We start from the raw sequence: 26,389 nt of genomic DNA, 5'->3' as shown, positions 1-26,389 counted from the left end.
CCGCCTGAAGAGTGATAAAGATCTCAATTCAGTTCAGTCAGCGTTTACTATCCTATTATACATACACCATTTACTACGAACACAGATTCGAGGTGCGAAAACATACACAATTATCTGACATTAAGCAAAATGTAATCAAAAATAACTAAGCGAAAAAATACAATGTTATTATAAAACCGTAAGTCTTTACGCTCTGGGTGAGGCACTGACCCATGCACGTCTTGCAGAGCAGTGTGTCTCTTACTCCCCTAAACCCTCCATGGTTTGTGATGAAGCGCTCCTCTGTCTTCACCTCATCTACAATGTAATGTGTGCATATTCCGGACCTCCACGTTTGCCAATTGTCAGACTGTGTTCAGCCTAGCTACTTTGTCAAAAATGTTTCTCGAGACCAGCTGGATATCAATAATATGGAATAATGATCAATGACACAGGGACATATTCTGTCTATCCATTCACCTATCTGTTCGTCTGACCAACTGTTTATCTATGGTCGTGTGTGTGTGCGCGCGCGTGTTTACAGTTGTGTTTTAAAGACAGACCAGCATCGTGTGCCCTCTGGTGGACAGTGTAGCACGTTTTGCCAGTGTAACCGGATTCCTGATTCTCGTCCATCGTTTCTGCTCCTCCTGAGGTCTCGCAATGGAAGCGTGACATATGCGGAAGAAAAGTTCTCACCACAACTGAGAATAATTTATTCAACAAAATACCAAAGTATCCGCTTGAAAACAGATTTTTGTAGGGTAAGTGTTTTCAAAACTCGCTTTATCTCTAAGAAGAGAACGTGCATTTAATAATTTAGTATGCCGGCTAGCACAAGTACCACTAAACCAACTGCATCTACAAATGTTTCAGGAGTGTAGTGGTGAATTACCTACATGATAAAGAGAAAATAGTTTAACTGAACATACAGGGTAGTGAACCAGACAGAATTCGCTTTAGTGTAAAATGGTGAACATACCTGCTATAGCTGACCCGCGGACAATCACACCTATTGATTGCACCTTGTGTTTATATTATTTTTTAAATCATTTTAACTGACAGGAATAGCTAATTTTTTTTCCAGAGCGACAGAGGATTTAAACCCAAACTCAGCTTAAGCAATGTGTTTGAGCTAGTGAGAACATGTTTGTAGACCGATGCTTTAGACCGAAATAATAGGCTACATGACGTGGCTCAAGGGCAAGCGAATCCTCTTTTATTGACCATGGAGCAACAGTTTTCACACTTGTTGCTTTCTAATATGGAATTATTTTAAAGAGCGAAGCGCGTCGCGTTTCAGTGGCGATTCTTGGGAAAAAAATGATACTTTCGATGTATCCTCGCCCTTTTCACGACGAGAGAAATGAGGCGAACCGCAGCTAATTCCCGCACGGCTCCACACTTGACCTGGAAGTGTTACCCAGGTGGCTGTTGCTGAGGTGAGCAGAGACGCCGTTTGTTGTCTTGGAAAAAGATCAAATTGCAAATTAGGGACCAAAACAATATCGTTGTGACAGTGCTATGCGGCAATGGACGCAAGAAACAGAGCATGCGATGTTCAGAACGCGCTCCAAAGGGCCAAACGGAAAATGTCAAGCTTGCAAAGCGAACTTTCAGAGAAGTAAGTGGGGCACCCGTGCAGTTGCATGAATATTGTTTCATTTTGTGGCTTTGCGGTGTTCAGCATTGTGCAACCGAACATGGGTCAGTTTTTTGTCTCTGCGAATTTACATTTACATTTACATTTATTCATTTGGCAGACGCTTGTATCCAAAGCGACTTACAAGTGAGGTACAACACAACACAAGCGAAAAACCATACAGACTCAAAAATATTAGAAGCACTGTATGACAAAGTTCCAAAGGTTGGCCAGGCAAGATACAAACCAGCAGGCAAAGCTAAGGAGTGCGTTAAACCAGTAGATTTTATTTCATAGTTTAGTAGGAGATAGTTTTAGTCATGAGAAGATCCTTTAGGGGGGAAGTGTTTCAGGTAATTTCCCTAAAGCAATTATCAAAATAGTTGCTTGTAGTACTTTTCCATACTCAGCTGTCCACACGTTTTATCCCATTCCCGTAATTTAGTGCAGCACAGAATATCCCGGGGTAACTGCTGTCTGTCGCAATTGTTCTGTTATTGGAAACAAATTGAAATGGGTTAAAGTGCCCGTGAAGTAACCACTACAGCCTGTTGTGATGTCACTACACAGCTTTGAACTAGGAGACAAATATCATGATTTATATTTTTAAAATTGTAGAACTTAAATATATAAATACTTGTGGATACGTGTAATTTTTAGATGCTTTTTTTGGCTATCGTAAAGCTGAGCTTGGTGAGTTATGGCAAAGTGCTCTCATACTTGTGGGAGTACAGGCAAATCCTGCAAGTATCACAGTGACTGCCTTCACTGTTAGATCTTTCATATCTACCAGAAGTCATCTTAATCCTGGTAGGGTTATTAAAGTTAAATGGAAGTAGACAGGTGGGTGAAAGAGGATAGACCATTCTGCCCCCTTTCGGAAGAGTCTATGACCTGGACCCATTCCTGCTGTTGCCTCTGGTGGATGATGTGGCAGTCAGAGGTGGTCTTGAAGTGCTTCACGGTGTCATCTGTGCTGGTGTGGTGTTGGGTCAGGTGGCTTCTATGGAGGATGTGGCAAAGCTGTGAGTACAGTCCTGCTGTTGAATACTGCCTTTTATTTCTGCCCCTCCTGCAGTTGTGGTCTGCAATGTACAATATAAACAATAGTCTGTAATTGTAAACAGGCACTTTTTCCACTGTGACTGTGTGGCTGTGATGTCAACACATGATTTGAATGAACTTAAGATATTAGTAGTAAGTTAATCTCTGACTCTTGTATATTTACACAAAGGCAAGGAAGGAGTAATAAAGGAATAAGAGAAAAATGTGAAATGTGCTTTGAATCTGCACTCTCAGGCAGTGCTATAAATGTATCTCTCTATAATCACCCTGCATGACTACAGGACTCTTGCCATTGACAGAATGAATTGTTTAGATCAAAAATCACAGAACCAGCAAATCCTTTAACTGAAGTGCCAGCAAGGGTGGCACATTCATATGGATGCCTCATTTTTATATTGACAAGCCCAACTGCTGTAATCCACAAGCTTTTGACTGACAGGCTTTTACTGGAGTGCTGGCTTAGAACATATGGTCATGTAACAAACAAGGTCCACCTTTCATTCACTGGAAGGAGCTGATAATGCCTGAAAGCCATTTGTTGTGAAGATGTGTCTTACATAATACGATCAAGGTGCTGCTCAAATGCAGACCTCAAAAATGAATTAGTGACACTGTCTCAGCATGGGAAACAATAGTTTTCCTGGCATGCCGTGTAAAATGGCAAGTTCAGAACTCTTGGTAGTAGGCCCAGAAGACTGCAACATAGCTCTTGACCTCATTCTTATTCCCGGCATCTGCAGGGAAGCAGTATCATTATGTTTCTCATTTCTTCCATTAGGGGGAGCTGCACAAGTTCCATGAAGTTGGACATGGATTCTAAAGCATGCTCTATACTTGCTGAACAAATTGAAGTTCTGCCCTCAGATATAGCCTTAATTCAGTACTGATCCATTTCCAAACAGAGAGCGAAAGAGGTGAAAACAAACTGTAGCAATGTGTCGCAACAAACCTGAAGCAACCTATTGTGACACTTGAAATGACACACACACACACACACACCTTACATACGCATTGTGGAGGTGATTAGCGGGACCCATGCTGTAAATCTGGAAGGCAGCTCATATGATGGACTTGTTTTACTCCACAAGGAACTAGAGACGGCCTCTCTGCTCTCCGGGTACGTCTCAAATTCCTCAGTGTTTTCCAGTGCAGGGAAATGAAGAGCTGTGTGTCTCATGGAGCATATCACTAGGCCAAAAGCAGGGAGAGGCACACTGATCACCTTATGGACAGGGGATGCTGGTCCCAGTGCTGGGAGTTCAGATCTGTTTTAACAGGCCTTTTTTGTCTCCCCTCAGGGAGACCTACTCAGAGAGTGAGGCGGAACTCTGGGGTTTAGCACGGACCCACAGCAAAGAGTTGAAGGATTCTCTGGTTGATATGTACAAAGGTAAGTGCCTGTTCTCCCCATGGTATTCATCCTCAGAAATTACACAAGTGTTTTAATGAGGCATTATAAAAGTTCAGTGAGCCATCAGTACTTCACAGTCTGACAGGGATCATTCCCATAGTGTTCGGGCCAGTGATTTAGCTGCCGTGCAATAATGAATTAGAAATAATCAATTGGTGTTCATTTTAATCAACTTTCACAGAAAAGACTGAATTATAAATTCTGAGGTTCTTTACAGAGGCCAACTCAATCCTTTGGGTTTTTTTTTTTCTCTGACTGTGTGTCAAGAGTGGAGAACTCTGGACCTTTTTAACATCTGATTTCAGGTGTCAATTGCTCAGCTGAAGTCCTTATCTGGATATAATGTGACTCAGTAAGGCTTCTAGGTCACCTGTGCTTAAATCATTTGGTATTATGCCCATTGTATAAAACCAGAACCATTGCGGAAACAGCTGTGACAGAGGAAAAGAATAGGGGAAAGTTTTTTGACATTCACATGAATATTTGTTTTGTCTTCTAATAGATTGTTTGATTAGGCATGACTGTATGGTTGCTAGAAACATACAAATAAACTGTTTTATTGGAGTTGATTTTTAGATATTTCTAGATGAAGATTACTGAAGTTGAAACTAATTACAAGCTACAAGTGAATATATTCATGTTGAGTTACCATTATGAGAACAGACTAAGATGACCTTTGATTTGTAGGAATAATTGTTTAACATGTAAGTTATGTGATGATGTACTACATATTTAAATTGTTTCTCTTTCATTTGTGCAAAACCACCTAACTTAAATGTTCATAAACACATGCAAAATTATGTTGGAAGTACAGTGAAGTGGTTCAGCTAATATATTATGCATTTGTGATCTTGGTTGATTCTTTATGTAATCTGAATAGGGATGTGCATTTCAATGAATTTGATACTCAAATATTGTATACTGTTTTCTGCTTCTGAAGCTGACATTCAACTTATCAATGTCCTTTTTCCCTGAATGACTCCATGAAACTAGTTTTGTCTTTGTGCATAGAGTAAAGCTTTCCTCTCATACTTTCTGTTGATACAGGAAAAATGAACAATTTCAATAAATTATCTTATTTTATGCTTGCACCTTAAGTTCTCCTTCATGAATATTAATTTGAAAGAATAAGTTGTTCCTTTAAAATAAATTAAGTTAAATTAATTTTTCCTTTTTGTTTTGCTAATTAGCAAGCATTTGAATACTGATCCAAGTAAACAATGAGTGATCTCATTGTCTGATAAAGAATTAAAATAATAATTGGCCTGATTCATAATTCTGGCAGTAGACATACTGAATGTACCTCCAGAAGTAAGTGACTTGTTCAAATCAACATAGGGAAGTGTATGGAAAAATCTGAAAGAAATACGTGTGTTAGCCACAGGAGGGTGCACTTATCTTTCAGATTGAGCTACCTTGAACCTTAACTCAGCCAAATGGACTCCATTCCTGAGTATAATGCAGTGACTTGCCTAGCCTTGTATAAAGTGAATGATGGCATACCAGTGTTTAATGTCTTTGAAAGCCTCATAATAGTGCCCCAAAGCAAAGGCTGGGACATTGGCATGTTTCCAAATGTCTGATCTTAACAGTTAACAGCATTAACAGTTGCAGTTGGAGATATCCTTATCTGCAGAGTAAATAGGCTGTGTAGATGCTGAGAGAGCACCAGGTCCTCAGCAGAGTTCTCAACATGACTGCTGCCAAAAGTGTTTTGAAACCCTTTCAAACCAGCTTCAGAGATTTTCAGGGAATGCTACAAAGGGAGCTGTAGCAATGGCTAAAACACAAACCCTGTGTTCTATATACCATTTGATGCACACATTTGATGCTCTGTAACTAGGCATCTGCTAGGTCAGGGAATAGGTCTCTGAAATGATGACCGTTTTCTTGTTTTACCTTATCTGAATGCCCGAAGCCTCCCTCCTCAGGAGGCCGGGTTTGCATGTCCTCTGGTGAGACTTGAGACCAGCCACAGATCCTTTCATGTGTTTCTTGCTGAGGCTGGACTGTTGATGCTGGTTGGTTGTGAGAGGCACTGCGAGTGTGTCACTGTCTCTGAGGCAGGCAGACACACCCCTGTGTGGCCCCGTTCGCTGTAACAGGAAATGGCCCTGCAAACACCCCGTGTGTGTGTGAATGCGCGTGTGCATGCATGCTAATATGTGTGTGTGTATACTGATATATTTTCATGTTCACATTCACACTGCATCCCTGTTGCACTGTGGGTATTACATTCTCAAAGCCACCATGCTCTGGCAAACACTACCAGTCAGGCCATTTCTGTCTTGCTTGTGGGTCATTTTAATTCTTGATTATTAAACGTGAACATTGTGAACATTGTCTCCGGATGTGCTCTCAGTGTTGCTTCAAGGCTGGCAGACAGTCGTCATTGGTAGGTTGAGGAGCAAATCCCCAGTTTCTCCAAAAATGAAAAACACTTCACAGTGCGGATCTGAGTCTGCTTTTTTAAAATAAGACCCATATGGCTGAAATTACAGCTGTTGAATCCTGTTGTAAAGAAATCTGTCACAAGGATTATTTTATACTAAATTTAGATTAACAATAACACATTTTGTCCACTGTAAATAAACATTTTAAATATTATGAGGAAGGACTGGGGTTCTGCGATGCCAGAAAGCAAAAGGTAACAGTGTCAAGGCAAATTGGTAAGACCAAATTCAAGACTGTGCATCAAAAGTGGAAGAACTGATAATGTATTAGATACTGTGCATGTCCTTTATTGGCCTCTCTAGGAAATTGAAAGCTACAGTTACGACAGTTATGGCAGTGGGGATATATAGACGCTTAGAGAATGCTAAGTATTGTAAAGAGGTGGTCACAGAGAATGCACACTAATGTGGTTCTATACACTAGAATTATTCTGTATTGTAAAGATGACTGTGATGCTGATGATGGCATATTATGCGTAGGGGTGGGTACCGAAACCCTATACGACCGGTATCTACCGGACTGAATCGCAATGCAGATTTTGGTCCCTCATTTCGGTGCTGCTTAAATTCCTGAGCGACGCTGGGGCTGGGCGTTACAGCCGTTGTGATGCATCGAATAGCTATTTTTAGCGCAGTAACAGCTATCCCCGGTATATGGCATTAGGTTTCTTCCCGTATTTTTTCCCTTTGGTCATACCTGATGCGGGAGCACGCCTCCAGTTTTCCGAGGCCATGTGAAATGCTTCCGGAGGAAAAAAAAACGGCACTCGTATCTATTCAATGTTGATCTCACAGCAACAACACTATGCTGCTTCCATGTGGTAAATAGAAACACATGGCTACATGATAAAGAGTGAAAACATATGCTAACATTTGTTAAGTGTTTATTTATTTATATTTATATATTTAAAACTATTTAAAATATTTAAATACTTTAAACTGTTAACACGTAATATATTGTTCAAATTTGCCTTCAAAGCTGTTCTTTAATGTCATCGACCGTCGTTGTGTGCTTTAAAAAAAGAAAAAAAAACGTATCGCTTTAGCACCGGTATTGGAAAAAACGATACCCAACCCTAATTATGAGTTTGATAGAAGTTAATTTCAAAGCTGGGAAACTAGTTAGCAGTAATTGACCAATGATTGTGTGCATTTGGATTATTGCAGGGGTTACTCACAAGTTCTAGGGCTGTGCGATACGACCAAAATCTCAGATCCCGATATAGGTCATTTCATATCCCGATAACGATACACGATATAGCACATTTTCTCTAGCTAAATTCAATGAATAAATTGTTTATATAAAATGACCGCATGAAAAGGCCACACATTTTGAATTATATACTCGACAAATAAGGTACTTACTCATATTTGATCATTTTTCTCCTTTTATTTAGAACCTTTGTGCAAATTTTCAATTAACCCTTTGGCGCATATGGTCACACTGGTGTGATTAGCCGTTTAGCACGTATGCTAAAACCGGTTTGATTAAAACACTAGATCGGAAAAATTCTAGCTAATTTTAGCTTTGAGGAAACAGCGATTATAGTTAAAAATATAGCAAATGCTAACTGAAAACAAGCTTAATAACGCTAATGAAAACATAACGAACCATGTAACGTAACACACGGACTACATAGCATAAAAATAAGTTAGGCCTACGTGGGAAAGGGTTAAGCATGTAACAAAATATAAAATATTAATGTATAAAATATAAAAAGGTAAATGGAAACCACTTTTCAACTATAGTTCAGTGTCACGTTCACTCTCCTCCATGTTTGTGTTGCCTTCATGCAAATTTCCTGCCTGCATCCGTGCCGTGTGGAAGAACGCAAAGCGTCGTCCAAATGACGAAAAATATTGCCGTAAATTGTCTGATTTGCGACACAACGGAATAAACAATAGAGCATAATGTGAAACGATAGACGTTTTTCTATCATCACACGATATATATCGTCATATCGCACAGCCCTACTCACAACTGCTTGAAAAAAGGGGGGTTTACTTTGCTTCCATTTTTATGTTGTCCACTGACATAAAGTAGCAAAATATTTTGTGAAGAAATTTAGGTTAAGTACCTTGAACTTGCTTAACAGTGGGTGAAACTGAGGGGGCAGTTTAACCATGAACTAGGTTCAGGCTAATGTTGCTGTCACAGTGGGGTGTTGGTCAGGACACAGGAGTCAGGTTCGGGGTTCAGAATTTTATTGAGGATTTTCGTGGAGTGGCGTATGTGTGGTATGTGTATCCACCTTACAGAGGGTTTGTTGGTATTTGGTTTTCTGGTTGTGTGTTGTGGGTGTGTGTGTGTGTGTTGTTTGTGTGTGTGTGGTTTCATTGGCACACATGCACACAACAACACAATACTCTGTCCCCAAGGGTTTGGTCTCTCCAGTTCTTCACCCCACAGGTATTGGTGCAGTACTGAGGTGGGGGAGGTCACCACTACTTTTATATTGTCCCATATCCTTGGCCCTGTTGGGGTTCCCATTGGTGGCCGAAGGATACAGACAGGTCAGTAGGTAAATGGTGACCCGGGGGCCGTCCTTGGGGGTGTGTCTGTGCCTCGGGTTACTTGTGGGGGTCCTGCAGATAAGGGGAGCAGCAGGACCGGTTTGGGCAGGTTACAACTGAGTTGTAAACAAAGTGTCTGTGAGAGGTGAGGGCTGTGTGCACAAACATGGATTAAGGAATGTGGCCCTTTTCTGCAGTGGTACCAGGAGCAATTTGAATGGAAACCCTTGTGATTAGTTGCCTAGTTCCCTAAACACAACACCACACTGCTGCCATGTAATTATCTGTCCATATAAATCCCTGACAAGTTGTGAAATCTCCTTATAATTAGGTATTGGTTATTTTTATGTCCTCTGTTCAAAGTATGTTATTTTCTGTTCCTTAATCAAATTGCAGTGCTGTCTCAATTGTTAAAGCTTAATTGGTTGTTTCATTGGTCTAAACCCTGTAAGAATTAATCTCCTAACCCTTTTTCACCCTTTTAAAATTCATACATGCCATACACCACTGCAGAGTGAACACTAGTTGTAAGATAGGCACATCAGTGGAGATGTGCCTATCTTACAACTAGTGTTCACTCTGCAGCTGTCAGGCTTCTCATGAACTGTGAAAGTGCCAAAGCAGCAGGATGAGGGGACTCTGTCCGACAGGACTCACCGTCCTGTGGTGGAATGAAGCCAGGCGTGTTGCAGCTCAGTGGGCTCCCGCTCATTGACAGCAGATGAAACAGCTCAGACTCGCACCTCAAACAACAAACTAATCTCACTTACCTTGAAAATAGCCTCTGTTACTAAACGAATTCTATAAAAAACTGCATTTATTTTTCCGTTACAGAAAAAAATGGCTTCAGTCATACATTTCACTCAGAAAGGAGGTAAAGCAGATGCCCATCAAGAAATATCAAACTCAGATCAGCATTTACGGAGCAGCTCAATCCGGCTGTCTAAGTGAACTCAGCTGGAGAGAAACTGGCATGCACATGACTGGGAGCGCAGGTGCAGGGGAAATGAGTGATGTTCAGCCCAGTGACAGGAAGGCAATCTCCGGGTCACAGTATGTTGCAAGTGGATCTTTACAGCCACCAAAGACTGAGTGAAGTCATTTAAATCTACTAGAATTTTAATGCTGCCTGGGGATAAGATGAGATGACCACCACACACTGTATGTGTAAGGAAGTATGTTTTGTAGGGTGTGTTATTCAGTTTCTTTGTAATATGTGTTAATGACATGCTTAATTCTTTTAGATTTTTGCATGAAGCTTTAATAGGGTGTGTAGCATGGTTGTGTTGCAGGCCCTTCCATAATAGTAGGCCCAAGGTCTTTTACAGGTGCACAGATGGTCAACCTGTGTCATAATATTTGGGAACCTCTGTCCTGGTACATAGTTTTAGTATGAAAGACACTGTGTCTTTTTTCAAAGTGTCATGGAAGCCAGAGTTGTCACATGCACTTCCTGGGGCTCAGGGCGTATTCTGTCTGTCACGGGGCAGATACTGCATCTTTTCTCACAGCATCATTGCAGCATTGTTATCACAACGTCCTATCAATGTCGTGAGAATGCTGTATGTTGTATGTGACAGTATGATGCACGTTTGGGCAGAGTAGGAGAGGACGGGTTTGGTGAGTGCATAGAATTTGAACGGGATCGCTGCTCTTAATTTCCTCCATTGTGAGTGGTACCCCAGGCAGCGGTCTCCCACTGGTGAGCGGGACTCAGTGGAGGATGAACTGTTATAGCTGATGTGCCAGCCCAAGAGCGCTCTGAGACCCAAAGGCCACATGGTCTGAAGAGCTCTCCAATTGCATCAAAATCTGCCGAGACGCAATATGAAAATTTAGAAGCGTCCTTGCTGGACCTTCACAAAATAGAACTGCACATGCTCTAGCTCAGTGTTTCTCAAATAGGGGTACGCGTACCCCTAGGGGTACTTGGGGGTACGTGAGAGAAAGTGGAAACTGACATTTAAGAATAAATCATTAAAATAGACTATTATACTTTTTAAATAAAATTAGGACTACACACAGGTAAATTAAAAATGAATTTCAATGTATTAAATAGTTATTACACGGCTTTGTTGAATGTCGATTCTGATTGGTCAATTACGGCATTCTGTTATTTCTGAATAGCAGACCGCTGCTATGAATAACAGACCGTTGCTAGGAAGCAGTTCTTATCATACACTCTGGAGCAGTATTTCTCAAATAGGGGTACGCATAGATGTAGCTACAGCAGAACATACTTTCTGTTGCATGGACACAATAAGCGGGATAATGTACAGCGAGCCGGTCATTATTGCGAAATAAACCCTGACAGGGTGATGCAGAACCCCGACGCAAGCCGGTAATTATTGACACAAAACTGGACTTGCATAAAGCTACATACTGAAATATTTGTGCTGGGAGTTGTAACAAACAAACCTGCTCAGGAGGCATCAAATACAATAACTGTCTTACTGTTATTCTTATTCAGGACTCAAATCGTGGCCCTCTGGCTGCTAGACTGCTTCTCCAGCCTCTGGTCTTGGCTACCTAGCATTTCATAGTATTTTAAAGCAAAATGTTGTAGTCTGGTCAAAGGTACTTGGTTTAGTAAATCATGAAAAGGGGGTACGTAAGCCAAAAAAGGTTGAGAATCACTGCTCTAGCTGATGAAGAAGCCAGCCTGCAGCAGCCCGAGAGCTGATTTTTATTTTCTACGTGGAGGGTAAGTGCTCTCTCCATGGAGTAGGACAGCTCCAGGCTGCATCTGCACGCAGAGGATCGGGCTCATCTCTCTCCCAGCCACCACAGGGTGCCCCAGTCTACCTCCTCTTCTGAATGCACCCTTAAATCACAGTTTTATCACTTGGGGTTAATGTAGCATTGTTTTTGAAAAAGCCTTGCTTTAACTCACTTCTCTTGATTTGTTTTCTCTAATCTTCTTGAAACCATTGTTTCCTATGTTCCTGCAAAGAAGTTTGGTATTTAGAGTGAAATCCTTTTGATATATTAAATGTGAAATAATATTATTATGTGTATAATTACGTATAATGTAGTATAAGTATAATGTATGGAGTTTGGCTGGGAATATTAAGGCCTTTTGGTTGTAAATTACCAGTTTCTTTTCCGCATTATTCATTAAGGCTGTTTTTACACTCCTGTCCTAACTTGATTAGTGAATTCTGTTGTGAATGTACTTCAGTGTGAATATTCAGTTATTTCATGCCTGCCTTCCAGCTGCCACTGCTTAGGTGGGGTGCTGCTGTAATTGTGTTTAGGTCTGGCAGATGAACTTGGCTCTGGTTTGCAGGCCTGTGTGTCCATCCTGCTAGCTGCTCTGGGATCTGACTTCAAAGCCTGACCCACCTATTACTCCCAACAAACGTACGGCCTCTTCTATGGAGCTTAGTAGCCATCTTGATGAACAGGACATTCCAGCATATCCACTGACTTTGTTCATAGCAGGTGGATTGGCCTTTGACCCAGCCCCCCTCCCCAAAGGCAGGAAGCGCAGTGTTTAGTTCCATTGAGCCTGTGCTGCTAGGAGCAGCTGCTGGAGGTGTGTTAGCTACAGTGTGGTCTTCCCCCCCTGGCCTGCGGGTGACTTTGAATCCACCACACACACACACACACACACACACACACACACACACACACACACACACACACACACACGCACACACTCATTGATGGAACACATGACACATCACAACAGCACAAGACGCACTCCCTTCACATTTCGACTTCCTTGTGGGTCTCATTGAACTCCCAAATCCCTGGAAGGGAGGGCCGTGTGGCCTAACCAGTTGTCCTACCCCCTAAGTGGGTGGTCTTTGTCTTTCTTTCTCTCTCATCCAGAATACATTCGCTCTTTCCAGCTTTGTGTTCCAGTGTTAGTTTAGAGAACATAGTCTAGGACAGTTTTGCTTATCAAAATCACTAACTTACCCACCCACATACACATAGACACACATTTACTTATATACATTCACACACTCTGAGACACATGCATGAACACACGCTGGGGAAAGTACACAACTGAGAGACACTGACACACTACTAAAAACTACACACAAATAACACTGCTGAATCTTCAGTGTTCTGCTGTCTTACCCATTTCCACACTTACTTCAGGTTTCAGTCCACAAGGAGCAGGCAGTGGGTTTTCACTTTTGTATATTATGCAAAAATAAATAAATAAAAATATTCAGATGTTGAGAGATGATTGAACGCTATGCATTGCCAGCTGTAGCAATCTACTGATGGCTGTGTAGCTCATCTCCCTAGAGCATTTGGAGCACTTTAACCTGCTTTCCAAAAGTGTAAGTTAGGAGCATATTTCTGTGGTTCTGTTGTGCCAAACAGAACTGTTGGCAAACGTGGTGCAACACATGATGGTGGCAGTTAAATTGAGGGGATTTTTCTTGGTGTTGAGTTTCATGTTTAGTGTTGTAGGCCTGTGGCCAGGTCAGTGTCATCTTAAATGCCTATTATTTCTGAACCCAGACAATCCAACAGTGGATAATAGTTTAGATTGGATTGTGTGCTTAAGACGTTAAGTTATGAGCAATGATTTGTTAATCCAAATTTGAAAAACAATTGTATGTGCAAACAATTGCAGAAGGTTTCATTAGAGGCTAAATGTTCAAAGGTTTCATCACACTGCCTTTGTGAGTAAATGGTGTCATTCTGTTGGAGATAATGAAGGGCCTGCTCAACATTAAGCTCTGGTTTTGTAGAACATTTTGATGACCACATAGAGCAATTGTACACTTGGCATTGAGCAGTGTATATTTAATGCACTGTACATTGTAGGCTGTTCTGTGCTGCCTGTGTATCTGAGGTTACCTGGGTATGAGAGCAACAGAAGTTAAAGAGTTTGACATTGGTTCTAGTGTAAAGGTCTCGCCTAACCTAAGCCCCAACAGTTCCAGCTCCTTGCTTTCCTGCAGGGCCTCTCATATCCCCACAGTTCTGCAGCGGCCTTGTTTTCTGTCATTGGAAAGAATCCTGGAATGTTTCAATGTTGACTTTATGGCTCCGCCCCTTTTTTCTGCACACTGACTCCAGAGTGTCATCTGGGGGACAGGTTGAAATGCATGCATCATTTATCCCGCTGAAAGGCACTTTATTTAACTCCTGTCTCCTTGGATCACAGAGTTCAGCACGAAGAAAGAAATCAAATCGGGGAGGGGATTAGCCCAACAAAGGGAGGTATGCCAGGTGCGAATGCTTGTGACTCTCAGGTAATCAATATGTACGTGTGTCTTGCACAATTCTCAGCTTTTCCATATCGATCTTTTACAGAGAAGAATGAATGGGGGCCATGGGGTAGATGTTTGAATGTGTTTGCGTACAGACGGATTACCTTAATCTGGCAGGTGTAAACTGCAGAGGTCACTGCTTCTTTTCCTCTTCCAAAGGGCAGGGGTATGCAACTCTGTTTGCTGAGGACTGGAGTGGTTCCTTGTCCAAATTATCACAGCAACTTTTTTATTAAGACTTTCAGTCACAGATGGTTTGAATAGCATAAACCAGAGGCAGTCTGAAGATGCTAGTTGATGTGTTTGTGTTTGTGTCTGTCAGATGGCAGTTTCTTTGTTGCCATGCCACCCATTTCTGCATGTAAACATGTGAAGTGTTTATATAAAGGTATCTCTTGTGTGATGCAATCCATTGTGCCATCATCAAGGTCATATAAAATGTTTACATTCATGAATATGAATTTTAATTTTATTTTTCAGTACCACCCCAGATCAGTGCCACCCAAGTTAGTGCATTCCCCAGATCAGTGCATGCTCTAGGCCCATATGCCATTTTGTTTTGAAACATTCATGATTTGGTTTGACATGGATCCTCTGCAGAGAACCTTGTGCCTCCATCAGGTTGAAACTGCTCCAACACACCCAGCTTCCAGGGGGACGTGACAGGGAGGTGAAACTGCACTGCCTATGACCGGACTTTGACCTCCTGTTTAAGGGGCCCCTCCCTCTTGCTCACTTTCTGTAGGGTTTGACTAATAACTGTTCTGTTCTTGTGACACAACTTCCTATGTGTTGCCCAAGCCTGTCTCTCACAGTGAAGCTTTGTTTGGTCCCATTCTTGTTTGAAGCTCTCTGGTCCATGCAGTGGTGATGTAATGCTTCATACAAACTAGTACTTAAGCACTCCACAAAGTCCTCCTCTTATACAAATGCCAAAAGAAAGAATGCATCATTGCCTGCTTTCTTTGAAATATTTTATTGATATTTATGAATCCAGGAGCTTCCAAAATTCAACAACGGAGATTGCTTTTCCCCATGAGCCATGAGCTATTAATTGCTCCAAGGTCTAAATTAGCCAGTTGTAGTGATCATTCCTGTAAGGCCACATTGTGTCAGAAATGTGCTACAAGGAATGAGAATCCAGTATTTACTGAAGGACTTACTAATCAATCGGGTGAGATCTCAGATGCCTAACTCATTCCAGTTCATTTCACAATGATGCTAGGAAGTACTTCTTCACACAGAAATATGGATATGCGTGGAAAAACTAGTGGGGATAGGTATCTGGGTCAGAGACTAAAAGAAGGAGCAAGGGTTCTTTCAAAACTCAACAGTGATGGACCACTGAGCAATCAACAAATGATGCTAAGATACATTGTGAATGTCCTTATCCTTGTTACTCTTTATGTTCTCATAAATTTTCCATGGTGTGCCCTGTGGCAAGAATGGTCAAATTTGTTTTAACGATAGGACAGTACGATTTTACCTATTTAAGGGTGTAGTCACACTAGGCCCGGTTGCCTTGTACCGTGCCCAAGCATGATTGCCACTGTTCATTTTGTTACACTGTACATTCCCTACACAAGTTCAGGAGTGTCCATGTTGAATGGCTATCCAGCGGCACCACTGCGTACATGAAAATTGCTTTCAGTGCAGGTTAAGTACAGCTCCTCGACCACTATACCAGCAGTGCTGCTTCATATGCCACATCTTTATCACTCATGTCAGTCAAATTTACTACTAAGTGTGGCTCAAACTGTTAAATGAGGAAAACATTTTGTTTATGTTTACTAGGCAAAATTTTGGTCATAAACCCAGTATAGATGTTCACTTCAAATTGCCACCTTTTTATTTTTCAGCCAAAAAAAAGATTGGAAAATGTATTAGTCAGTGACATGTATTAGTAATGTTTTTAAAATTCGAAACCGAAACTTTGACTCACTGTAAAAAACTGCTGCCTTTTTATTTTTTAAAGACAGCTTAACAGCCACCTGGCTTGTGATAACTGTGGATTAATGGTTCAGATAAGCATCTGCATCTACATTGTTGCTCATGTTATTTCTCAGCAAAACTAACACTAACTAACATACACTAGGGTCCAAAATTATTGGGACACCTGGGCATTTTGTGGTTAAGTGTGGATATGTCCATGTAGCTATTAGTTTTATCACTCGAACCTAATTTATGGTGTAACGAAAACAGTTACATGTTTTGGCAACTATTAAGCCTATATAAACCATGGTTGGAACATGGTCACAGAAGATGAAGCTGAAATTGACATTGACATCAATATGACTTTCCCAATGTCTGATGGAATATGCAGCAAAAATATTGTGGGTTTTCAGGAAAAAAAAGTGAGTGTCCCAATAATTTTGAACCCCAGTGTATATGAGATATGAAAGGAACCACCTCTAAAAGTGCCTCATAAATAATGCTTGATATAGTCATTATCCCTGCTTACTTTACAGAGAAAGCCTCTGTTAAATCCAAAGCATTGGGTGTAATTACGTGTGATGCAATTCAAATATGGATGTAACTGGATGTGAATGACATTAATTATAAATCAGATTATCTGTATTATCTGTACTGTATTTGCTCATCTGTTAGCTTAGCTGATAAGAAAGATTTGTCTTTAATCATACAACAGTATTTGAAATTAAACAGGTTCTTTAGTCACTAGGCCTATATTGTGAAGGGTTTTTGTTGCAAAATAATTTGAACAGGCCAGGATTCCTTTGTAATGAACATCCTCAGACGCATGTTCTACAATAATGTAAATTGTATAAAGATTTTAAGCACAGTCTTTTAAATTCTGATACTGTATTGCAAACAAATATTGATTTATGTGGTTGAAATTATTATACTGCTATAATAATATCTATTGATTACTGTTATTTTATTGGACTGCTTTAATTAAGTAGTTGATTTTTCTACAGACATTGTGCAGTGTAGCTGGTTGCCATTAACAGGGACATGTGTCCCTTTTTCCCAGCACATGGGCCAAAAGAATATTATCAGTTTTGACACTGTGTTCTACCTTTTCACCTCAAAGATAAGAGATGGTTATTACCTTCCTGCAAGGCTTCCCTTCACTCCGAACACATCAGGACAGTCAGGTAGTTGGTTGTTTGAGACCATGTGGGTCTTCCAGGGCTGTGTGGGCAATATGATCTTACTTAGGTCTTTAGCCAATTTAATAATTTTTGGGTGAGGAGCAGAATTTCACTTGGAGTTTAACTGGAGAAGGGAGAGAGGCTATAACAGGGCATAACTACCCTGGGTATTTTAGAATATGTCAGCATTAGCTAAAGAATGTATGTTTCTGTACTTGTTTGAAAGAAAGGAAGCATCTCACTTTTGCAATGTTTTAAGGCATCAGATATATGATGATATATAACATTCCATCACAGAGACACCTAAAACCTAGAATCATGATGTCTGTTTTATTAGTAGCGGAACATTTTTATTGATCTAGTGTCTTATGCAGTTAAAGCATGCTTTCGTCTCCCTACTTGTCTGTACTGAGATGTTAACTGTAGTGATGGAAACTGACCTCCAGATGACCCCACCAAGGTCTAACTTGCAATAGGGCCAAAAACAGTGGTCCAAATTTCACTGTACTTAGAGTAGAAGGAACCATTTAAATCTGTGCAAGTTGAAGTCAAACTGATATGTAAGCTTTTTGGACATACCCAGACCATTAATATCTACAAGGCAAATGTGAATATAGGGGCCATGCCATCATAAATTGTGTTAACGGCAGGTTATATTTGTGGGCTATGATTAAGGCCTTTGTCTTTATTCAATATTAATACATAGACAGATGTTTGCTTGTGGCTAACTTGACAACATTCTATAATATAGCATATACATATAATAAAAATAGCCAATCAGTCATTAGACTAGCAGCTGCCAATGTACATTATTTTAACACCTAAATGTATTGTCTGTTGTGATCAACCGCACCATCTCCATAGGCAGTCAGTTTGGCCAGGAGGTGTTAGGAGCTCTCTCTCTTTACCTGCTTTCTCACTCAAACGCACTATTATTATGCCTTCCTGCTTTCCTATTAGTCCTGTTATCATGTGTCTCAGTCACTGATCTTGGTGCTCTGCCTCTGCAGAGCTATGCTGACTTTGTAAAAGGTTCACACATGACTGACTGGGACAGATGTGGTGTCATAGCAGATGAAGCTCTTCAACAGCCACAACCAGGAGAGAAAAACACAACAGGAGAGACACTTTGCGTCATAATGTCCAATATATAGTGGTTTGGTGCAGAGATTGTTGATCATTAAGCAGAAACAGCAGTCTTTAAAAGCAGAAAGCGATTCCTTAAAACTCCTTAAAACTCCATGTCTTAAATGTTCTAGGAGAAAACTGCAAAGCATTTTTACTGTGGCTTTTAACAGCCAGTAATAGTAGAAGACAGGTGTATAAAATTCAAAGTTATTTGGAAACTGAAATCAGTATTGTCTGATTTACATGTACTAGCTATCATGATGCAATCACCACAGATAAGACTGTTAGCAAAGAAAAGGTGATGTCAGCAGGTGTGGGTCCCTTTCTTCTGCTTGTCACTGGTGTATATAGTCAAAGGAGGTAGGGAAACAAAAAGTGAATTTCATCTGTTCCCAGTGAACTGCTCAACAAATGCTTTCATGAGTGGAGTCATTTCACCTCATTGTGTGTGTGTGTGTGTGTGTGTGTGTGTGTGTGTGTGTGTGATGCATATGTGCATATCTGTTATAATTTTTACAATATTATTTTCAATAATACTCATACTACTAATAATAACAGCCATAATAATGAAAATAATGAAAATGTTGAAAACAGTGAAAATATGATTTCTATAAACGTCTCCATGAGCTCACATTCAGAAACCTTTGTTCCTTAAACACTTATCCTAGCTCAGTAACCATCTTTTTTTTTAAGAATGGAACGGGTTAGGGTAAGGGGTGGTAAGGATGATACTGGATCAGCTGTTTGTGGCAGAGAGCACCTGGAGTGTAAACACCATCCAACTTCTCAACTGTTAAGTATGTGTCTCTAACAGCTAAGCAAAGACTACCCGTGAGATTAATTCTTTTAATACCCATTGACTTTTGCAGAGTAGAAGAGATCAATGCACCAGTTAGTGCTTATTTTTCCTCTCAGAGATGTGCTTTGTTACCGTCACACAGGTCCACTTCTAAAGTCACACTTCCTATATGATGTGTTACTGTTGCACAAGGATTTCACAGAAGCCCTGTATATCTGGTTTTGCATGCTTGTTGTTTCTGAGGAGGGGGAAAGTGTTTTTGGTACTTTTCCTAGAAAGTGCATTTGCCAGGGATTTGTGATCACATTCATTTTAGCAGCTTCTGATGCATTAGTCCATATGAATGGGCACCAAGGCAGACAGGAGTGTTTTGTTTGCTGAGAGTGAGATTCATGCAATCCAGTGTGCAGATCTTGATCTTGGGGAGTCCGTGGGGACTCTTGCAGCGCTGCTGGTCCTGATGCTGCTGCACTTTGAGGTAAGCAGGCTCCGGATGCCTTCTCCCCATCCTCCCGGCACCCAAATTAGCTGGAGAGGCGGAAAATGAGACTCTCATCCACCTGGATTGTTCAGGTCATCTCACCTTACTCCGCGCTAATACCAGCAGATCAGCGTGCGTTGAGGAGTGATCTGCCTGAGTGTCTGCAGGAACCTTTCCAAGATGTGCCACTGAATCAGCACGGCAGTGTGGAGGCCAGGGTGACAGTGTGGAGGCTAGCCAAGCTCCGGCTGGGACTGTGGCTCAGTCCAGGCACTTATTACTCATCGTCACTCTATTATCTTAAAATCAATCAACTTTTGCTAGACATAAATTTCCCACAACGCTTATTCCAGGGCACTTTATAGAGCACAGAACCCAGCCGCACTGGGACACTGGAATGGTTGCATGTTAACATTGGAGCGTGATACTGATTTCTGAAATTCATCAGAATTAACCTGCAAAAAAAAAACAATAGCCATAACTGTGTATTACTGGTTAATCCAGGAAAAATATTTGGTTGACCATCTGTTTACTCAGAATAATGGGGTTAGCTTTTAAATGCCTTATCTGACCAGAATACCAGAAGTAATTTTGAGCAGCAATTGGGCATGCAAGGTGTGTGGAAATATTCACCCTTAAAATCAAATGTTTCAATTGACTCTCACCACCACCTCCCTGTATAAGTGTCAACTGTTACATGCACTGTATGGATTAGTCCCTAATGGCCTGCTGCCTCTAGTACACAGAAGACATGCAAGTTCCCTCCTTGTCCAGGAGAGTTTCCAGTGCTGAGCTATGAAATGCAATCCAGCATGGTCTCTGGTATTTTTGGGGGGATGGATCCTGTGATCAAATCATCTCATTAAGTAAACCTTTGGCCATTGAATTAAAGCAAACATGCAGTGAACACATTTATTTTTTTGATATTGTTGTGTGTTCTTCTGCACAAATCAACATCAATAAATAATGTTGTAAAATAAATGCTAAATAATGCTATACGGATAGTATAGTAAGGAAAGGTTGTTAGTTATTCTTGGTTGAGGTCTGTCACACTCCCACTGGGATTGCACATTGCTCTAACTGCCACAGGCTTTATTGAAATGTTGAACTTGTTTTTCCACCATAGAAGGTGTCAAAACATGTGCAAAAGCTCTGTGTTATGCAGTCCGACCACATCTTGTTTGCAGTGTTCCATTAGTTCTCACACACACACACACACACACACACACACACTCACTCATTCACACACTCTCTGTCGCACTCTTTGCCCTCCATTTATTTCATGAAAATGGTTAATATTGCACATGACAGAATCAATATTTGTAGTTTCGATGTACATTACTGCTTAAGATTAAAGCTGTTTAGAGTTTGGTGAACCTTAGACTACTTTTGGCGATATCGACTGGAATTCAACCAAAATCCAGCTAGGTATGTAAAAGATGTTTGTAGGGAGGCAGCTTTGCTTAAAAACCAGGCTATATATGGCTTTCAGTGCAGTAAGAAATGTAAGTTTCATTGCAAAAAAACAGCAAAATTTTATATAATCTGTGCCACCATTTTGCTGAATAAAATTAGCTTGAAATATATGTTTAAACAAAGGTGTTTTTCCTGTTTATGTCTGCTTTTATCTCCCAAATGAGACTGACTGACTGATGGATGCAGGGCGCTTGGCAGTTTGGACACTGGTTTCATTTGCATGAACAGGTATATCCTGCCTGTGACCGGATCTTTAACGAACCTCGGCTGCATCTTGAGAAACCAAAAGAGTTTTCCCTGGTCTCCTCTCGCAGATCATGCACGTATGGCTTTAACCTTGAGACGGTGAATGTAAACACCAGGAATCCAACCGTTACGAGAAGAAGAACAGTGAGGTGCTGTGACAATGCCAAATGAGTCACAGTTTGTGCTGGACTGGTTCATGCCTTTATGTGGTCTGTCCTAACGTGCGTCCCCAACATGTGTTTTTCAGCATTATGGGAAAGGTGATGGAAAATGGTCATTCAAGGATCCTCTGATAAATTATGAGGTCACAATACAGAATAATCTCTATTGATACACAGTTAAAGGAAACAGATAGTTAAGTGAAATTAAATTAATATATTAAATAGTTTAACTCAGTTTTTGAGAAAAATATTCAAAAGCCTGAATAAAGGAACAAGAGAAGTCTAGTGCATTCCTTCCCCTGCAGTGGCTGGGATGATCAAACTTAGACATGTTACAGAAACCAGCAGGTACCCCCCTCCCCTTCCAAGTGATACAGTTTTAGATCCTGTGTGAAAATCTATTTACCCACATGAAATGAATTCAAATGGGTATTTTCGGGGGGAACCGTAAGCACAGAGCACAATTAAACCTGTTTTAAGTTTCTCTCCAGATTAATGTCCGAATCAAAATTCATAAAGAATTGGGTAGACGTGAAGCCTGAGCTGGAGGATTCACAGGGATTTTATGTGAAGCCTATTTAATCAGGATAACACTGATATTAATATTCATAAAGTCAGCTGGAATACAAATGACAGACTGTAGAATCTAGAAACTTTTGCCGTGCGAATTTATTAAATGCAGCTTAAAAAATTAATGGAATTTAGTTTATATTAGGGGGAAGTGAAAAGCCCAGTATTGGTTGACTGAAATTGGACTTAGGCATTTCTTTTTGAAGAATTCCATCTTTGACAGACTTCAAAGGCATTTTCAATGAATGCGACGCATGAATGGTCATTTAAAAGGATTTAAAGACATTACGCTGCAATAATTGTACATGAATAATAAGTAGCCCACAGAGGCAATTAGCTCAAAGTCTACAAGGCCAGAATATGAAAATTGCAGAAAGACGGCAAAGGACGAGAAAAGTGAGAAAAGTTTGAATGAAGGGATAAAGTGGTTTTAGCAGACATATGCTGTTTTCATTAGATGGATACAGGTTTTACATTTTGATGCGAGCAATAAATAAATCCCTTTTGGCGGGGGGGGGGGGGTGTGGGGGGGTGGGGGAGGGGAGTTGCTGTAATCTATTTATTTACCCACATTTGGTGATTTGGAACAAGCTTGGAAGAAACATTTGATTTCTTCCCCATATTTTAAAAAGAAAAGAAAAGATTAGATATAATGAAAGAACAGTGCTGAGTTGTCCTAGAAGTGGTCAGGCAAACAGACTTTGGAAACTGAATGTTGCTCTAATGTTGTGGATCTATGGCAATATTTTTACTACCATGAATTCAATCATTTTGCTTAGTATTGAAATAAATAGTGGTACTGCAGTGCTAGATATCTTGTTTGGTAGTACACTTGAGGCGTAGGCCTGTTTTTCAAATCACTTCAATGCCTCGGATGAACTAAATCCTAGCCAAAGAGCTGGTCTCCATTAGGTAGCCTCTGTGTGTCTTTCTGGGACATACGGCATCACTTCAGCCTGCAATGTTGGCAAATGTTGATGAAAAGTGAAGTTGGGAGGGTAGTTGTGTGTATTGCACAGCATCTGCAAGACTGTAATTGCTCTTTCAGCTGGGTTTGACCAATGTGTGGACTACAGATCCTTGGTGAGCCCCCCCTACAACACAGGTTGCTGACATGTGAGACAACACTTTAAGCCTCACTCTGTCCCTCAGATCTATTCATGGTTGCACCTCACAACAGAAAGTCCCCCCATTGTCCCCAAACTCCCTCCAGCAGATGTGAGCACTGTCTCCTCCCTAGGGCCTTTTGGTGAGCTGAATCAGGCAACTGCAAGTGAACATAAGCCTCTTCAGCGTGGCTTATCAAACAGCCACAGAGGGACGAGACCTCCAGCACAGAGCCTGCTCCACAGAATCTTACCACTTCCTAATTGTATCACAAGAAGCCTGGTCAAAAATGGCCTTTTATCTATAGGAATCAATATGGTCAATGTTTACACTCAAGTCCAAGTTCAGATGCACAAAATGACCATCTTATTCACAGATGCTTTTTATAACTGAAAAAAGATCTCATCAGATTTCTGGCACTAATGTCATATTATTTCAGAAGCAAGGATTTAATTTCTTTAAGCCCCTCTTGTCTAATTTACCAAAGAAATCTTGACAATCAGTTTTTTGGTATGTCACCCTTTATAACTAATTGTCACAGAGAGCCATACTTAAAAAGATAAGAATATCGAAAAGGTCAGGCTTGCACACTCCCTGTGTACATGTGTTGCATTTTTCTTCTTCAAAGCCATTTTCTCATGTTCATGTTAAAGGATTACCAATTTCCACAGCCATACTTTCCAGCTAAAAGTCCTCCCCTTTCCAAAATCCTCCCCAAAAAGACTAGCTTCTGCCTTGAGTCTATCACTGGGATTAATGGAGTCCTGTGGCTTCTCCCACAAAAAGCCAGTTGTCTGTTCACGCCTCGCTGTGCCTCAGAAAATCAGGGTGTGAGCAGTGTGGTGCTGGCTTACAACACAGGGATAACGTTCCACTGGCATCTGCCCCAGGGGTCACCCCCCAACACCCCCTACTCCCCCAGCATTCAGTCCCTCTGAGTCCCCTGCCTTTCTCTCTCCTGCTTATTATCTGCCTGCCTCTCTAGCACTGAATTCACTTCAGCTTCAGCTGGGTGTTGACTGTTTTTCAGTGGAAAACAATAATTACACAAAATGATATTCATTCAGCAAAAATAATTTGATGAAAGAGAAATGTTAAAATAAGAACTCAGATAAAAATTACAATGTGCCACATTAAAAATCTGACAGGCACTTCTGATACAGCCTCTTGGTTTCTCTGAACATTCTTGGTTGTCAGGGTGTGATGTGGGGCTCCTTACACAACTCCCCACTCACCTGCTGGGCTACCTCTCTCCCTCTGTCCCAGCCCAGCTGCCCTCCCCACCACCCCCCTAGAGATATAACACTCGCTTTCCTGTGTACTTTCCTAAAACTTATCCTAATTTTCAGACTGTATCATATCATTTAATTTCCTTGTATTGGATTGGATTTTACGGTTACATCTGTTCTACAACATAAAACACTTTTTTCAAAGTTTATTCATTATTATTTTATTAACGTTTGTTGTAATGCTTTATTGGTGGGGTAATATTATCACTGTATTTTATCAATATTGAATAAATTTTTTTCAACCCCCACCTCCTTGCAAACAAAGGAAAAAAGGAGGCAAGCAAGGCTATATTTTCAGAGAAGACAGGGCAGGTTATGTATGTAACAGGAGGAGTTGCCATGCAGTTTTGCAAACATCCTGCTACATATCTGTTTTTCTCCGAGTGCTAACACACTATCTCCTGCGATTTGCGTCCTGAATGTATATGTACAAAATGTACATCGAGCTGTGAGCTGAGATTCCTCCTAGAGTCATGGTAAGACATTGCAAGAAAGATGTGTGCTTTGACTCACAGACTTTTAAGTTGTTTTGCATAGGTTTGTCCTTGTATTTTAAGTTTATCGATGTGTTTATTGATAATTTAGCAATAAAGCATTTATTGGTTAGTTAACACACTGACTGCCCTAGTATTAGCTGACCTATATGATAAAGAAACTGATATCTCATCAGACAGATTTTAAGATATTTGCAAAGGGTTTCTTTCTCGACAGAAGCTCTCCTCGGCGGAAGCTGACAAGACAGTTTCTGCAATCTAATGGAGTGTGTAACTGTATTTGCCATCTGAGCTTCACCAATAGAGGGCATCCTTCTCCTACACGTTCTCATGCCGAAAGACCAGGCTCCAGCTCTGAATGTCAATGTTTCTTCTAATTGCTCCCTGTCTATTTGTTGCTTGCTTATGAATTAACTTGCATTTATGGAACTAAATCGTCCCCATCATTTAATTACACCTGAGGAGCTGAACTTTAATTGGTGGCTCCTAACAAGGATCTGATATGGCTTGAGCAGTATTAAATGACTGTTTACTTTCCTGATTGCTAAAAGCATTAAAATGGTTGCGCAATGGGATTATGTTTTGTTAATTGCTGGCATTCATTAGCTTGGTAAACGGTGAGGTAACGCGATTGTACAAATGTGGAAGGGATAAAATGATGACTTAAATCACAATTTCACCCAGCAAATTAAGGCTGCCAGTCTTGTTTTGCTGTACTCCCGAGGTTATTAAAGATGGCTTTTATCCGAGTCCCCTCAAGAACATATTGACAGGCTATAATTAATACTAACCTTTTTAAAGCTAATATACAGTGACTGCTTCCAACGAAATGCATTTTCCTTTTAAATTAATCGTAACCTCCCTATATATTTCCAGCTAATCCCAAAGTCAATGAGGAACTGAAACAAAGATTACCCTCCCCAATAAAACACCACTGCTCAGAGACCGCGTCACAACTCAGGTAAAGACACCATTCTTCCAGCTCATTTCACTTTGTTTGTGAATGACGTTCACTCACATGTGGAAATTAAAAATTAGGTTTAACACTTGACTGTATATATTGGTGCTCAGCACTGGTGATGGTTACTTTGTTATGAATTTCCTTTGTAGAGCTTTGTTTTCTAAATCCTAAATGATGTTACATGGACTAAAAATAATGGCAGGCTTATAGTCCTGTATTTGTTCATCTTAGATTTTTTTCCCTTTTGTTGAATGCAG

At 40.6% G+C, this 26,389-nt stretch overlaps 1 protein-coding gene across 2 annotated transcripts in view; it reads left to right on the top strand.

Moving 5' to 3' along the window:
- The first annotated feature begins 621 nt into the window (after nucleotides 1-621).
- Nucleotides 622-26,389, top strand: part of mipol1 (mirror-image polydactyly 1) — a 79,508-nt gene continuing 53,740 nt past the window's right edge. The window contains exons 1-3 of one of the 2 annotated variants that reach the window (XM_036542545.1): nucleotides 622-743; nucleotides 3,985-4,076; nucleotides 26,048-26,132. In XM_036542545.1, coding sequence (XP_036398438.1) covers nucleotides 4,067-4,076; nucleotides 26,048-26,132 — 95 coding nt within the window. In that variant the 5' untranslated portion in view covers nucleotides 622-743; nucleotides 3,985-4,066. Of the gene's footprint in view, nucleotides 744-1,539; nucleotides 1,604-3,984; nucleotides 4,077-26,047; nucleotides 26,133-26,389 lie in introns of those variants that run through there. The other variant, XM_036542544.1, reaches the window with a different exon arrangement.

This window comes from Megalops cyprinoides, chromosome 12, assembly GCF_013368585.1.
Source record: "Megalops cyprinoides isolate fMegCyp1 chromosome 12, fMegCyp1.pri, whole genome shotgun sequence".
Lineage (NCBI taxonomy): Eukaryota > Metazoa > Chordata > Actinopteri > Elopiformes > Megalopidae > Megalops > Megalops cyprinoides.
The sequence above is the reverse complement of the archived record's forward strand: the minus strand, read 5'-3'. Positions and strand labels throughout refer to the sequence as shown.